Source organism: Cryptotermes secundus, unplaced genomic scaffold (genome assembly GCF_002891405.2).
Source record: "Cryptotermes secundus unplaced genomic scaffold, Csec_1.0 scaffold7, whole genome shotgun sequence".
Classification (NCBI taxonomy): Eukaryota; Metazoa; Arthropoda; class Insecta; order Blattodea; family Kalotermitidae; genus Cryptotermes; species Cryptotermes secundus.
The window spans coordinates 989,487-1,006,031 of NW_019727389.1; the positions used below are offsets into that span (position 1 = coordinate 989,487).

General features: G+C 39.9%; 1 protein-coding gene across 3 annotated transcripts in view; it reads left to right on the plus strand.

Moving 5' to 3' along the window:
• The first annotated feature begins 3,731 nt into the window (after positions 1 to 3,731).
• The window catches only part of LOC111864598 (serine/threonine-protein kinase 10), a 75,185-nt gene continuing 62,371 nt past the window's right edge, over positions 3,732 to 16,545 (plus strand). The window contains exons 1-4 of one of the 3 annotated variants that reach the window (XM_033751495.1): positions 3,732 to 4,221; positions 7,926 to 8,455; positions 12,425 to 12,589; positions 14,679 to 14,877. In XM_033751495.1, the coding sequence (XP_033607386.1) occupies positions 8,294 to 8,455; positions 12,425 to 12,589; positions 14,679 to 14,877 (526 nt within the window). In that variant the 5' untranslated portion in view covers positions 3,732 to 4,221; positions 7,926 to 8,293. Of the gene's footprint in view, positions 4,222 to 4,247; positions 4,483 to 7,925; positions 8,456 to 12,424; positions 12,590 to 14,678; positions 14,878 to 16,545 lie in introns of those variants that run through there. The other 2 variants (XM_023851952.2, XM_033751496.1) reach the window with 2 other exon arrangements.

The following is a 16,545-nucleotide window of genomic DNA, read 5'->3' on the forward strand; positions in this document are numbered from 1 at the left end:
TGTACCACCCTTAACAATTTTTACCAGACCTGTACAATTTACTGTAGTTAGTTAGTTAGTTAGTTAGTTAGTTATTGGAGAGGGTGGGTTTCCCCATGCACTGAGACCTGTATTGGTCCATTGTGCTTCCCTCTATGATTTCTACCAGTCTCTATATCCTACCGGTACTGGTGCTTACCATCAGTCCCGCCCAGCCAGCGAGACCGGCTCTACTAGCTGAGAGGTATCTATAATGCTTCCCCCATCTACCAGAGGTATTAGAGACTGCTGTTGGGCGGGAAACGTCCGATAATTTGACTCGGTGACCTCCTTTGGAGATATGAGGTTCTTTTACGTGCCGTAAAGCTACGACATGGGACCCACGGCTTAAAGTCCCTCCTGGAGGACTTGTTCCCTGAATTTTTCCGCCCTTAAAAATTCGACGACCTCCACCGGGTATTTGAACCCGCGTACTATGAGTCATGAGGTGGGAACGTTACCTCTAGACTACGGAGGCCGCTACAATTTACTGTAAATCTAGGAGCCACCTGCAAAATCCAGGGGCCCAATAGGCAACACTTCATCTTAGTTGTCTACCAGCTATTTAATAGCAATGGCCCATATGTTTACCGGCTATTGCATAGCTGCATCCAGTTCTTCTTGATTTGCTATTCCATTTTTCAGCCATTATGCCAGTTATCTCCACATTTGTGCAAACCTTGTCAAATCATGGTACATTCTGCCTTACCTCCCAGTATTGTAGACTGTCCTTTGATGAAGTTTTAATATTCTGTCCAGTATCTACTGATATAAGTACTTCCCAATGCACAAAACTACACAAGACTTTAACTTTATTCTGTTCCTTGACTTCTTTGATCATCAGCTCCTTGAAATTAAAGTTTTGCTATGCTTACTTACACAAAAGGAGAAGTTTAAGTATATTTATTTGTTACAGTTGAAGATGTTACATTATTGACTATTGAATTTCTTGGAGCAGCAAAACATGTGAACTCCATTATCATTACTAAGTTGATGTACAAGCTGGTTCAAGATTGGTTTGGACTTCAATCTTTTTACAAAAATGATATATGTTCCAGACTCACTCACTTTGGGTAGTGCTTGCTACCATTAGTTCAGAACATTTTGTCTTCTTGTCTGCTGTGTAAAATTATAATATACAGGGATGGACAAAAATATGGAAACACCTCGTGAAATGCATGCCTGAATTGAAGTGTTTATTTTAGCAACGTTTGTAGGACACACTGCCATATCTGCACAACACCACTACCTTTACAACCGCCGAAATATGTTGCAAGCTTCACTTGTTGTCGAGACAGTGTTCTGTGCATTTTTTTGTGCATCACGTCAGAGCTAACAGAATTCGAACGCGGGCAAATTGTTGGGGCCCATATGGTGGGTGCTTCAGTAACCAAGGTAGCCGAGGTTCTTGGTGTATCGCGAGGCACAGTATCCAAGATTATAACCGCATACAGGAGGGCTGAAAAAACTGCATCCGATAAACACCAGCGTGGATGGAAATGTGTGTTGAGTGATCGAGACAGACAAACATTGCGTAGGATTGTGACGAAAAATAAGACTACAGCTGCAAAAGTGACTGCTGAACTGAATGTCATGCTCACACACCCTGTCAGCACAAAAACAATACGAATGGAACTCCACAAGCAGGGTATTTCTGGATGAGCTGCAATTCCAAAGCCACTCATCAGTGATCAAAATGCCACTACGGGGAGAGTGTGGTGCCAAAGTCCTAAAACCTGGACTATGGAGCAATGGAAGACGGTCATTTGGTCAGATGAGTCCACCTTCACACTGTTTCCGACTTCTGGCCGACTTACGTCTGGAGAACGCCAACCCAAGCTTACGATCCAGATTGTTTGTTGCCAAGAGTGAAACATGGCAGGGGTTCGATCATGGTATGGGCAGCCATATTGTGGTATTCTGTTGGACCCATCATTACCCTGCAAGGTCACGATGGTCACGACACTGCCAACGACTATGTGACCATTTTGGGCGACAAGGTCCATACCATGGTGCAAACTTTGTTCCCCAGTGGTGATGCCATTTACCCAGATGACAATGCCCGTTTTCACACAGCTCACATCGTCCAGGACTGGTTTTCTGAGCACGAAGATGAAGTGTCACATCTGCCATGGCCCCCACAATCGCCAGATATCAATATTACTGAGCCTTTGTGGTCTGTTTTGGAGAGCAATCTGCGCGCGCACTATCCACCTCCATCATCGATAACAGAACTTACCATGTTTTTCAGGAAGAACGGTACAAGATTCCCTTGCAAATCATACAGGAACTCTATTTATCCATTCCAAGGAGACTGCAAGCAGTTCTGCTAGCCAGAGTTTGTCCTACACCATATTAGTCACGGTAATGTGTTTTTTGTTGGGTGTTTCCATATTTTTGTCCATCCCCTGTACAAAACTATAATTTTGCCTGTGGTTTCTTGTGGGTGTGAAACTTGGTCTCTGACGTTAGGAGAACATGGACAGGTGGGTTTCTGAGAACAGGATCCTGAAGAGAATATTTGGACTGAAGAGGGATGAAGCAGGAGGAGGATGAAGAAAACTCATAAGGGGAGCTTCATAACTTGTACTCGGTGCAAAGTATAATTAGGATGATCAACTCAAGAATGATGAGTTTGGCAGAGCATGTAGCATGCATGAGGTAAAGAGGAATGCATATAGGACATCGGTGGGAAAGCCAGGGGGAAAGATCCCTTTGGGAAGACTTAGACGTAGGTTGGAGGATAATATTAAAATGGATCCTAAAGAAGTAGGATGGAGTGGTCTGGACTGGATTAATCTGGCTCAGAACTGAAACCGGTGGAGGGCTCTTGTGGACATGACAATGAACCTTTAGATTGTATGAAATGTTGTGAAAATCTTGAGTAGCTGCATAACTGGTGGCTTCTCAGGAAGAGCTCAGCTCCGAAGAGTTGGGGGTATCAGTCAGAAACAATGTGGGGGTATTTTCTCTCCTTAATTTTTCTCCTTGAAATGTTGCTTATGTGGCAAAAAGATTTGACTCGAAGCTAAAAATGGAATATCAGATGTTTTATAAATGCTTACGAGGGCATCGCAATATTGAATATCAAAATGTACATTTTTCTATAATGTGACTGAAATGTTACGGACATTTATTTCAGTGATTTATTTCTCTGAGGTTGGCGTCCTGACGTCTATGCTCTGTGCTTTATTCTGCGACATTTGTGTTCACAGAGTACTGAAAAAAAATGATAATGATAGTGGTCCGTGATTTTAAGATTTAACGCGGACCTCACTGATACCGGGTAAACTCTCTAGTTGGGCTACACGAGAAGGGAAAGAGGGAAAGAATGAAGAGGCGGTTTGCTTTAATTTAGTCGTGATAGAAGGGCTACCACTAATAAAATATCGCAGGAGCTGAATTTGGTAATTACCATATTAGCGTACTATTCGTAGGCACTAACCAAAAAGAAACCCTCAGTTCCCAGGTATTGCCCCTTATTGACCAATTAGCTGAAACTAGTAGCGCACAATGGGCTTAAAGTGCATTTAAATCTTTGTCCCCTTAATCACGAAGATCACGAAACCTTCCTTCTCCACTTACAACCAAGACTGTCTTATTATTTCAGCGGTTTAAGCTGATACAATGTTGCCTTGTCAACATTTATTACGTTCCTCTTGCTTCTTATTTAATTGCTGGTGCTGCTCGTACTCTTGATTCTATTTATCAGCGTGGCCTAAAACGTATATACCTTTGTATTCTGGGATCCTCTGCCTTGTGATCCTTGTGATTACAAGTACTTAATCGCAAGTTCCTTTACGTCTGCTGGTAGATTTACCAACAGGACATGCATTCTCATGTTGTCAGTGGTGCAGGAGATGTCCGATATGACTGTAATTGTCAGGGATTCTGAGGCAGCTGGCTTGTAGTATGTTGGAACACCATAAATTTCAACAACATTACCGAGACCCATTCACATTGACATTCAAATTGGAATTCGCCATCTTAATAGTGTGATACTGAGGTGACGTGACGTCATTTCCAGGCGTGGTGGAGATGGTTTTTTCATATTCATCTAAGCGATCTAGGCCGAGGTGATAGGGAAGAAATGTGTAGTTGTAAATTATTTAATTTGTAATCTAATGGCGAAATACAACAGGCTTTGTTATTGCAGTATTTACGTTCCCTTGAAGATGTGTAAAGGATCTTATTCACGAGAAAGTGAGTGTTATGTGTTAGCAGATAACATGATACCCTTCACTGCTGATAGATTGTTCTTATCATCACTTGTTATCAGTTTGCCATCAGTGTACTTTCCCCAAGTAATTAAAGTGTGTTCGATAGGTACTATTAAATACAGTGCAGCGGTGTCAAATGTTTTTAATTTCCGAAACTTGCTGCCAAAAATATTGACTTATAGAATCAAATAAGGCATCTCATTTTTGTATTACGAGTTCATTGGCATTTGGCTTCATGAAATGTGTGCGTAATTAGTCTAAGTAGATTGTTTTGAATTGTATACTAGCTTTATGATCTCAATGAAAACTGCTCATAGTGACAGTTAATGTAATGTTGCTGAGAGCTGATGACAGTATGAGATAGTCAAGGTTAAGATGGTGGTTTACATCAGTGATTAACCAGTTAGTGATGGAATTATAACAGTTTTATTGGTGATCATTGGATATTTCAGTAAAGGTGTTTAATTTTTTAAGGTAGACTGTATAATCTTTTTGTTTGTTGTATAAGGGTAAGCATATGACCATTTGGGTACATGTGAAACATATACATCTTATCACAAATAGATGTCCTTGTGATAGTTTTGATTTCTGGCATCCCAAAAGAAGTTAAGTTTTAAGGTCACAACCAAAACACAAGATAAGCCTGAATTCACTGTACAGTGAATTTAGCTGCTCTGCTTTACTTAAGTTACACAAATAATAACCTGCGTGTCTGATTATTGCTAACATGTCTTATTTGTTCAGTCATGGGGAAATGATATATGAAAAACTGAATTTCTACCATTTACAATTATTTTAAAATCACATACTTTAAGAATACATTTTTCTTATTAGTGCTGCCACCATCACGACAAGGACAATAAGTAGGACTATTTGTTGACTCTCACAGCTTCAGGTTACCTGTGAGTCTGTGTTGCAGTAGAACTCTACTGCATGAAGTTGGGAGTTTCGTTGTCGTGGACTTAGGGGCATGATCGACATGCTCTTTTAGTCGTAACAATTTAGTTGCTATTTCAGCTGTCAGGTTTGCATTTGTATGCCTGCATGGAAGAGTTCCCACTAGTGCTGAGGTCAAGAAGATGTGGATCTATACATCCACTTCCCCATACGTGTCCATGGTGTAGTGCTTAATTAGTTAAGCACAGGGACAGCTTCACTTTTACTTTATTAGCTACCTTTGTGTGTGCTTGCATTCACTCATGTAGAGCCAGTAAAGAGTACAGTATTACAGGCATTGACTAATTGTGCTCAAAATCATGAACCATAAAATGATGCTAAGATTTAATGGGGTTTTGGACTTTGTCTATCATCTGGCATTAAGAAAGAACTAGAGAACACAACGTTTCAGAAACTGGATCTGTTTTCAGCCTCAGGTGAGTTGGGAGACACCTACATTGTTGTGACCCTTAGAAAGAGTCAACCCCAATCACTTGACAGCTCATGTCCGTATAATTAGAGCTATGTAAATACCTGAGACCAGGCTCTGTCGAAAGGAGACAACAGGAAAAATATACAGTAACAAGTATAATAAAGCATGCACAGACGTGAAACTAAGATAGGAAGGAAGGTGAAAAATTTATGCAACAACTCTAACCAACAAACCAAGTCCATGAAAACCAATGCATAGGATTAATTGGAGAAGTTTGTGACACCATTTAGTGCCTACTACTAGTGTCATATACTTATTAAGATGATGCTGACTGACAACACTAGCAAAATATTTTGGTGTGGGGGTGATAACTAATGTATCATTTAAGGTGCCATGAAGTTTATGTAGTAGTTGCATTATACATTACATGTACTGAATATTAGTGGTGTTCACACCAATAAGATCTAGTCTTAGATACCGTAAAATGCACCCGACCAGAGGCAAATGATTGTAGTATTTGATTTTATCTTTCAGTGATGGTGAAATATTCTCCTTCTGTGGTGTGGAGAAGTTTCACTGTATGAGAGTTCCTTAACTCAGCATATTAAAGCTTTGCTGCATGAGTTGAGGGATTTAAGTATACTGGCGGGTGACTCATTCAGAGGAGGGTCTGTATTAGTAATTATAAAAAAAGCAACAATTTACTGACGAAAGAAAATTGTCAGTTCATACCTTGCAGGTAAATGGATTACAGGTAATTGGTTTCCCTCTGCCTGGAGAGAGAGACTGACAGTACTACATGTCAGTAAATGTTGCAGTTACTATGGCAAGAGGGTTTGCAATGGTTTTGTTGATGTTTCTTTTCAGAAGACCAATAGTTCAAGGTTTAACTTTAAGTACCCTGCCTTTCAGCTGGTCCCAGATTAAGATTTTCAGCAGAGTCAAGACTGTAGACAAGGGCAGCCAAAGTTCTTTGGAGATAAGCTTGTCCCAAGAGAAACTGTTTATTTCTTCCAAGGCTCAGTTAAATATGACATGTTGCCCCACCTTCCTGAAAACGACCAGGTGTCAGCTTCCAGCCATCCATCCATCCATCCATCAGATTAAAAGATTTGTCAAAAATGTTGAGGTAGTGTTCAGGGTTAATGATCATGTGAAAGAAAATAGGGGAAGTTGTGTAAGTATGTCACTGAGCACAGCACACCACAACTCTGTGGATGGAGGGATTGCTTGTGAATGTTATGGGGATTTTCAGCAGCCTGTGTGCATATACATATTCTGTGAGTTGCTCTGTTACAACGAGCAAAACCAAGCTACCCCAGAAAATCATGTCATGTCCAAGATACCAAGGTTTTTGGCAACAAATGTTTGAAATCATTAGGCCACACGTTTCTGCATGTCAGGATGTTTGCGTTTCTGGGAAACTGGTATTACAGGTGAATCCACCTTTTCCTGTCTACTCTTTGACATGACAAACAGGACATGCCAATCTCCTGCAACAGCCAATGTAATGACTGCAGCTGAAACCAGGAGCCACTGTTGCTCATTCTGCACCTTATTACGAGTCATTGCAGGCTGACATCTGTGCCTTTAGCCTCCAGTTTTCATGCCATTATCTGTATAATGCTGTTTGGTGGTGATGCTTCTGTATGGAAACAGTTGTTGAATGATGCTTGACATTGTTTGAATGATCGCATAACCCAGTACAAACATGTAAGAAGAATGTGCTACTCAATTCTATGTATTATTCAGCCGCACAACATGTGGAATCTCAGACTGAAGGAAATGGTATGGATCAGGCTGGCAGGAATTGGGTAAAAGAAAAAGTAAAAGTATCAATAAGAGGCCATGGTGGCCCATAGGGTTGGAAGATGTCAAGGTTCCCACATATTCTAGACAGTTGTCTCACAGATGGTGGTGAGGTTGTTAACCTTATGTGCCAGCTGCCCTTTGCCCCCAGGAATATTCCTGGTACTCATTTCTGTTAGAGGTTCAGTTGACCCCAGGGCCATAGTGCAGTTGTAAGGATTAGTTCAATTGAAAAAAATCGGTGAGATATGTGGGAATTGAACCTGGGACCTTCTGGCTTGTAGCATCGTACCTCAACCAACTACACTACCACATGCTCCCCAGGTATTAGGTTAATGCTGCAAAGTACATAGTATTGCTAGGTTTTATTTTCATCAGTGTATAAGTATAGGCCTTCTCCCAGTGAATCGCCCAATGTTTTAAGAAACTGTGCAGCCATCTAAGTTCCCCATCCACACACTTGGTGGGAGGAAGTCAGTAAAGTGAAGCAGTAATTATATTTGTTTCAGGAGGATGAGTGTCGAGGTTCATATTTGCCGAAGAAGAGAAACTTCAGCTACTGATGTGCCTGACTGTGATGGAAATGTGACTCTATAGTTTTCTGTTTTGTGCTTTGGTGTAGATATTAATCTAAATCAAGCATGGCCTCTAAGAATTTCTCTGTTTATATTTTTGGCGGAAATGTTTGTTAAACCAGTTTATATTGTTATATGAAAGTAATGGCATTAACCACAGTTTGTGGTTTTTGGCAGGACCAGTGTTGTAACTATAGGCTGTATTTATTCAGGGATTATGATTCTTCAGTTGTGTTTAGGTGCTAGGACAAAGTGATTTACAGTTCCTCATAATTGGTGAAAATTCAAGTGAAACTCTTAAAATGTCATTCCTCAGCAACTTAAAGAAGGTTCTCCATCTGGGTGGAGCCAATGAAGCAAAGAAAAAGAAAGTGTTCAATAATATTAAGATGGACTGTAATCCAGAGGATTTCTGGGAAATGGTTGGTGAACTAGGAGATGGTGCATTTGGAAAGGTTTATAAGGTAAGTGTGTGGTTTTTGTTATGTTGCCAGGAGATGGTTTGGGTTTCTTGAGTAAACAAGTGTGGAAACATTACACTACTCTGTGATGGATTCACTGTATGGAGACTTATACATGTTTTATAATCCTGATATTCTAAATCTGAAAATAACATCCATAACTATTTATCTGTGCCCTGCTCACTTCTGCTCTTATGTTTTTAGTAGTACGTTTTTTTAACGGCAACACATTTTGTTATATGTGTGGTAGCTTTGTAGCAAAGAATTAGAGACAGTACAGTACGGAATTTTCCTGAAAGTGTAGTATATCTGTTTTCAGATGTAACTTAAACCAAGGTGAAAGATGGACCCCACACACATTTTGTTGGATTTATGTTGAATCATTGAGACATTAGACTTAAAGTAGGAGGAAACATTGCTGTTTGGTGCAAGGCTATACAAAATGGTATTGGAAAGTTCCCCTACTGTTGTTGTTGTTGTTGTTGTAACTGCTTAGTGAAAAAAGATGAGAGGGTAGGCCAAGGTCACACTTCCGAAAGCCTAGTGCATCAGTCTGCCAACTGACACCACTTTATGAACACGCATTGTTTTTACACAAGTACTTTTTCGACTTTGTGTTTCATTTTGTCTGCAATGGATGGCAAAATCCAGCAGTGTGTCTGCATCAGGTCTTGCCTGAAGCTCAGTGAATCCGCTACCGAAACCTTTGAATTGCTTAGTGAGGCTTTTTGCGGAACATTCTTTAAGCCAGACAGTGATTTTTGAAAGGCATTCATGTTTCAAGACCAGTTGAGTGTCAGTTGAAGATAATGAATGTTCAGGGCAACCAAACACCAGCAAAACGACAGAAAATATTAAAAAAATTTGAGAGCTCATCCAGGAAGACTGTCGCTGAACAATCTATGAGCTCATAGATACCATTGGGAACAGTTAGGAAGTTTGCCAGGAGATCTTAACAGAATATTTGAACATGCACCACATTGCTCCTTCATCATGAAAACCCACCTGCTCACACATCCCAGGAAACCACAGAGTTTGTGACTAATAACAACATGGTTATCTTTCCCCATCCTCCCTACTTGCCGGACTAAGCCCCCTGTGATTTTGCTTTGTTTCCCAAATTGATAATGAAACTGAAGGGATGATGATTGGAAACTGTCTGACATCCAAAGGAAATTGCAAGTGGTGCTTGACAGTATTAAGGAAAATGACTTCCATAGCGCTTTTGAAGTGTGGAAAAAACAATGTGATTGCTGTGTACTTTTCCAAGGAGACTATTTTGAAGGATATGGCAGCCAAAACTGAGTAAGTTAAGCCAGCATTTCTTTTTTACCTAGTCCGGGAACTTTCCGATACACCTTCTATTATTCCTTTAAGAGGGGCCTGAAAGATATTCTTCATCATGGTAACATATATGCTGGAATTCCATTTGCTTATTTGGTGCACTTCAGATACAAAATTAAATTCTTAGATTTTAAGGAAGTTAAATATAAAGTGCATACCTAAGTGGTATTCGCTAAAATAGCATGCTGTAGTTTACTTAATTTAAATCAAACAAAATCTATTAAAATTTTCTGTTAAAACTTGGCACACGTGAAGACAACACCATGCACTGCTAGAGGGAACAACGCACAAGCAAGGGGAAAAATTACAGATTGCAGATGTAACACAACAACGGGCTTACAAATAGGAAAACAGGCTGCTGCAATAAAACATCTGAAGAAAAGGATACAGATCTAAACAAGTGGATGACACCTCTTTTCAGGTGTAATAAGAATTTTACAAAATTTAAAGAAAAAATTAATATAAAATTTTAATATATTTTATTTGATTTAAATTGAGTGAATTACAGCATGTGCTATTCTAGCACATACCAGTTAGACCACGATTGTGATGGTTTGAATTATGAAGCATGCAGTTGCATATGTAATGAATGGACAGTATTAGTGCAGTGTAGCAGTTTTAGCATAGTAAGGCACCTGAAGATGGACATTTAGGGCTGAAACGTGTTATGTTGAAAGTGAAAGTGAAAGAAAGAAGGAACTATTTATTGCATTGTTGACGGACTGTGTAGTACATAAACAGTTCTAGATACAGTAATGCAACAAAAAAAAACTCAGTGGTTTTAGTCCGCAAGCGAACTATACTGACCGTAATGCAACAGGATGCTTAAATACAGGAAGGAAACAGCATTTTAAATACAGGTAATTTGTTGAATTTGGATAGATACAGTATTTATTCAAACATTATTCTCAACTGTTAACAATATATTTATTTATTTGGGTGTTTTAGTATGCAGAAACATTTGTTTGTTTAAATATGATAAAGAAATGCAAATGGGTCAGTCTTGTAGGATCATTGGTGGACAGGGTGGCTTTGGAGCAAGTTTTTTCAAGTACTTTGGTTTTCCTGTCAGTTTTCTTCCCACTGAATCCTTCATTGATGTCATCTGTCATTTGGGGCTGGTATGTGGGCGATTTAAGGCCTATGAATGAAGGGACTTTGCATTGTTTCACCGTAAGAGTTAAAATTAAAACAGAAAGTGCATTTTTACATTCATGTAATTTGGAGAGGCTTGGAAGAGAAAGTGGAATCCATATAGGAATTTGGTGGGAAAGCCAGAAGGAAAGAGACAACCAAAAGATATAGATGTAGGTCGGAAGATAGTATTGTCACATGTTAGAGTGACTGTAGACATTGTTCGGATTGGTAATTTAAATTATTGCCCACTTACAGATTGTAACAACAAGTAACTATAGCGCTATCACTAATTCACACACTCAGCAGTTCACTACAGCACAAGTTAAGTCATCTCAGTCTGCTGTGTCTTCACCAGTTGTTACCTGGTAACGGCTTCCAATGGCGGACGTTCCTCGTACTCTGGTGACTGAACTATCCCTGTGCCTCATATACCAGCTTCTCACAGCAAAGGCTCATGACTAAACTGCAGTTCTCTGACTAACTCAGTAACTCACCAACCAACACTTCACTTTCCAGCACTGTATTCACTAACTCCCAGGCTGGTGGCCATCTCACACCAACCTCCTGCTCTTCTGATTGGCTCCAACTCAACTGACTAAACTCTACATCTGTCTTGCCTATAACACCTCAGCATGTTGCACACCGCTTGCATCCAAAAAGGAAGGACAAATCACAAGATACAGTACACAAAAAATATAGGAAAAACGACTCCCATAGTGAAAGAACCATACGATACGCGAGTTTTAATTAAGATGCATAAGATGAATAATCTTAACAAGTTTTAGTATATACAAATTTTAATTATAGTTGATGAATGTACATTTTAATTTTATGAAAGACACATGATGGCAAGCAATGCAATAGCTTAGCGTAAATAAAGCACCTGAAGATGGCACAATGTTGCCAAAACATGTAGTGAAGTGACATGTTAAATTGAGTGCACTACAAGACGGCCATTACGTACATATCATGGATGAGAATCAGAGCAACAGGAAGCTAAAATACAACATTAGTCAAAATGACTGTAGGATGGGGAATATGTCATATAAATACAAAACATATGTACATTTCTAATGGAGTTCTCACAGAAGAGAAACCAAGAATGCACAGTGACTACACACAAGGCTATTTAAAGATACATAAGTTATTTTCTAGACAATAGGTATTCATCAACAGAGTAGAATGAATGTGTATTTAAGTATCATTTCAGTGCTATTTTAAATCATGCTTTTTCATTTATAAGATCTTTGAGATCAGATGGCAGGTTATTAAAAATGTTGATCCCAGCATAATATGCACTTTTCTGAAAGCATGAGAGGTTAGCAATTGGTTTATGAAGACAGTGTTTGTGTGTTGTGTTAACACTGTGTACATATGCATTCATCTGCTGTCAAGAGCATTGTTTCCTACTTCTGGAGGTAGCTTAATCTCTAAGTACACCACATCACTGTTAAGTTGATTGGTAACATATGCATGGAAACTACTTTTCAGGCCCAGAACCTTCAAAATGGCCGTTTTGCAGCGGCGAAGATGTGTGCCCTTGAAGGTGAAGATGATCTCTCAGATTTCATGATAGAAATTGATATTCTTTCTGAATGCAAGCATCCAAATATAGTCGATCTTCATGAAGCATTCTTCAATGATGGCAAACTTTGGGTAAGATGAACTTCTGTATTAGCAGAGAATCAGTTATATATATGCAGAGTATTTTAATTCTTGTGCATACCAATTAATACATGAGTTGATTATCAAACTTTCACCCTCCTGCTTTGTATTTTGGAGGTTTCAGGTTTGAATCTCAGCCTGAAGATTGGTGACGCAGAATAAGGTTTTGCTCTTCTGGGTCACTTCTGGCAAATGCTGTTACTCTGAAATGAGCCATGACTGTTTCCTTCCACAGTCTTCCCAATTCATCATTCACACCACCATATAACCTAACCAGTTGATAAATAAACCATGAAAGTAAGAAACAACATAAATAAACAGTTTATGTAAGCTTAGTGTATATATGATCAGCACTTTGCATTGGGTCTGATATCTTGATGTTTCTGATCCACTTTAGTTGGAATTTTGCACAGAGAATTTGGTGAACTATTTACAATTTGACATGCAGTTAATAGATATTATTTGTAATTGGTACTTACCTTTCTGCAAACACTGGTAATAAACATACAACAAAGCAGTTACACTTTGCAGGGTACTTGCAAACCTGGGTAACTCTTAGGTGTTGCGCTGGCACAAGGACATTCCTTGCTTTAGGGGGCCCATACACATACGAGTATGGCTCGCGAGTCCGACTCTCCTCGGGTTCCAATGAGCCAAACTTGTCCGTGTGTGGTGAAATTAATCCGAGCCGGACTCACAAGCCAGATTCATACATGTATGGGCCGCCTCATAGTAACTGGTTTACTGGTGTCAGTCTGCAGCAAGTGAGAGAACATGAAAACTGATGCTCATTGTTTGATCTTATAACCATGCCTCTCAAACGTGGGTAGTGTATTAGTCGCTGTGTCTAATCTGAGCTGCGAAAGCTGTTTCTTGCTTGCAGACACCATCTTCTCTGAGACATCACCCAAGCTTATAGATATTTTGCTCCAACCATGATTAAGTTAGTGTCAGTATTAGCAATTGAGCATTCCAGATATGAATATTTACACTTGGGATGAAAGAAATAATTTCCAGTTTTATTACAGTACCAAGAGTGAAGTGGGAGGGGCATGTGTTATGCATGGGCAAAACAGGTGTGTTCAAAATTTTTGTTGGAAATCTTTATGAGACTTGTGTTTTGAACTATGGTGAAAATGGAAGAATAGTATTGAGATGCATTCAGGGGAAATTGATTAATGAAATGGATGTTGAAATGGATCTGGATATAATCTAATGGCAACATTCCAGGGAAGTGGTAGTAAACCTTCAAGTTTCTTAACTCTGTAGTCCTTGAACATTCATATAGATTAGTTAGGGTACCATACTAAAGAGCTAGTGGCTTCTCTGCTAAGCATTTGTGGGGACATCCCACATAGCACACTGTTTCCACCGGTCTTTTAGACAACACTCACTCCTTAGTGAATATCGCATTGCCGGACGTCTCATTCATATTTATACCAGCACGCACTGCAAATTTCTGCTCCTCATTTTCGCTAGCCAATCAGCGCTCTGCAAATTGTTGCTCCTCAAATTCAAGTTTTGCTCCGCCCACTGAGCATGGTATAAAAGGCAGAGCGCAAGCTCGCAAGTTAGCAGTTCTCAATCAGTCAACGCTCAGTCAACATCAGCCAGCACACTTCGTCACCAGCGCTCAGTCTTCGGAGGCATCGGAGCTTGGCTATGCCAGGCATGACTGCCACGGCTGTCCAACAGTCGCACCCGACTCACTGGGAAACTAGGCTGCCTCGATTCGCCGGTAGTCATGTCCGACACACTGGGCAACTGGCGTAGCTACCGCCTCTCCGCTCCAGCGACCGCGCTCGACGACCAGACTTTCACCAGCAGCTGCCGCGCTGTGGCCAGTCCACACACCGCAACCAACATGCCTTCCTACCGGCGCACGCCGCTCTACCTCAACAACCAAGCATCTCAGCAACCACGGTCCTTTTCAGGACCTACAAACTGTTCCGAAGAAGTGGGTTGTCATAGAAGTAACGACACAGACAAAAATCCCACACATTTATTTCTTTGCCAGTGATATTTACGTATTTCTTGTGTTGCTTTGGTAGTTCTTAGTTTCTTACCTTTGTGTTTTCAGATGTTAATTGAGTATTGTGATGGTGGTGCTTTGGACTCTATAATGGTGGAGCTTGAGAAACCATTGACAGAGCCACAAATTGCCTTTGTATGTCAGCAAATGTGCAAGGGGCTTGGGTTCCTACATGAAAGCAAAGTGATCCATCGAGATCTCAAAGCTGGAAATGTCCTCCTCACTATGTCTGGAGGAGTTAAACTAGGTAAGAAATAATTATCCATGATAATATTCCTTAGTTATTCACATACGGGTTAAAAAGAGAGGCCAAGATGGCGTGACCTAGTACATTGGCACAGTGGTACTACTTTCTGGCAGGTCTTTGATGGGTTTTGTCCTTCCTGACAAATTGTGAAATAGGAATTTAAAATGCCATGACTTGTTTGTATTCCATCATGTCTCATTTGACATTACATGACCTCAGCATTTGAGTAACATAAAGTAACAGATATCAGTCAACAATACAGTCTTCATGATGAAAAAGAAAGGGGATTGATATTAAATCTAAGACCTAACAAGACTCCAAATTGTATGTAGGAATATTCCTGCAAGGCAGGAATATCTGAGTGTTCTGCTTGTTCATTGTAAAACAAAGAAGGTAAACTTGTACCTCTGCTTAACTAATTAAGCACTACCCATAAAGGCATATGAGGGAATGGATTTATAGATCCACATTTTCATGACCTCAGCACTAGCTGGAGGTGAATGGTCAGCTTCACACCTGTTCATTGTACCTTTTAAAAATTGTTTTGTGTCCTGAAAGTAAAATTGAAACTTGTGGAATCAAATAAGAATCCTCTTGTGTTTGATAACCACCTTATTAATACTGTCATGTGATAGGTAACAACTATGAGTTCATGTTGGTAATTGGATTTATTGTACACTGATTATTAACCCTTTCGCGCAGTGATTTAAATTCCGCGGCCGTCTCTCCGGCGGTAATATATTCAGCCAGCCATTTAAATTTTGCTCGAAAATGATTTATTCATCATTGTTCTTAAATTATATGAGATAGGAACATGAAACATTCACTAAAATGATCTTAAAAGGTGGTTTTATAACCTTACCTTATAATATGAGTGCCCTGTATCTCGGCAATGGAAGCAGGTTGTTTAGTATTTGAGCAGTGAATGGTACGCCTTGAAGCATGAAACTTTCACTAAAATGATCTTAAAAGATGGTTTTTATAACCTTACCTTATAATATGAGCGCCCGGTATCTCGGCAAAGGAAGCAGGTGGTTCAGAATTTGAGCAGTGTAAGGAAGGCCTTGAAGCATTCGTCTAACCCAACGGTGCCCCACATTCACCGCTCCAATATTGTGTATCTTTTCTTTTGCTCTTTTTTTTAACCACACAGCTTCTGTGCGGCCTTGCCTTCTTCCCCGTGAGGGGTATAGTTCAAGGAAATGTCTTTCCGTGAGCAGTTTAGCTAGTCAGGTCAGCTGCAGTAAATTCAACGTTACGAGTTATCATAACAAGGGGTTGTTGCTATGCCTTTGATATTCCATCCATTTTGGCGGCAGTAGATGTCGTAGGGGTGACCACAGAATTCATGAAGTTATTCTAAGAACTGGCTGGTATGTAGTGCACGAAAGAAGAGCTTAGCTGGCTCAAAAAAAATATTTATGGTCATCCCTCGAAACGACCACCAAGGTCAGTACGATAAAATGGCATCAACTGGAGCGATAATACATGAAGGAATGAGTTCTTTTCCCACCCCACACACACCAGTATCGTCATAGGGGGTGACCATAGTGTTCTGTCTTAATTCCTGGTGTTTTTCTAAGAACTGGGTGCTATGTACTGTGCAAAATCAATCGATCTTGCAAGAATAAATTTTTGGATATCCCTCTTCTAAGAATTCCAATTGAG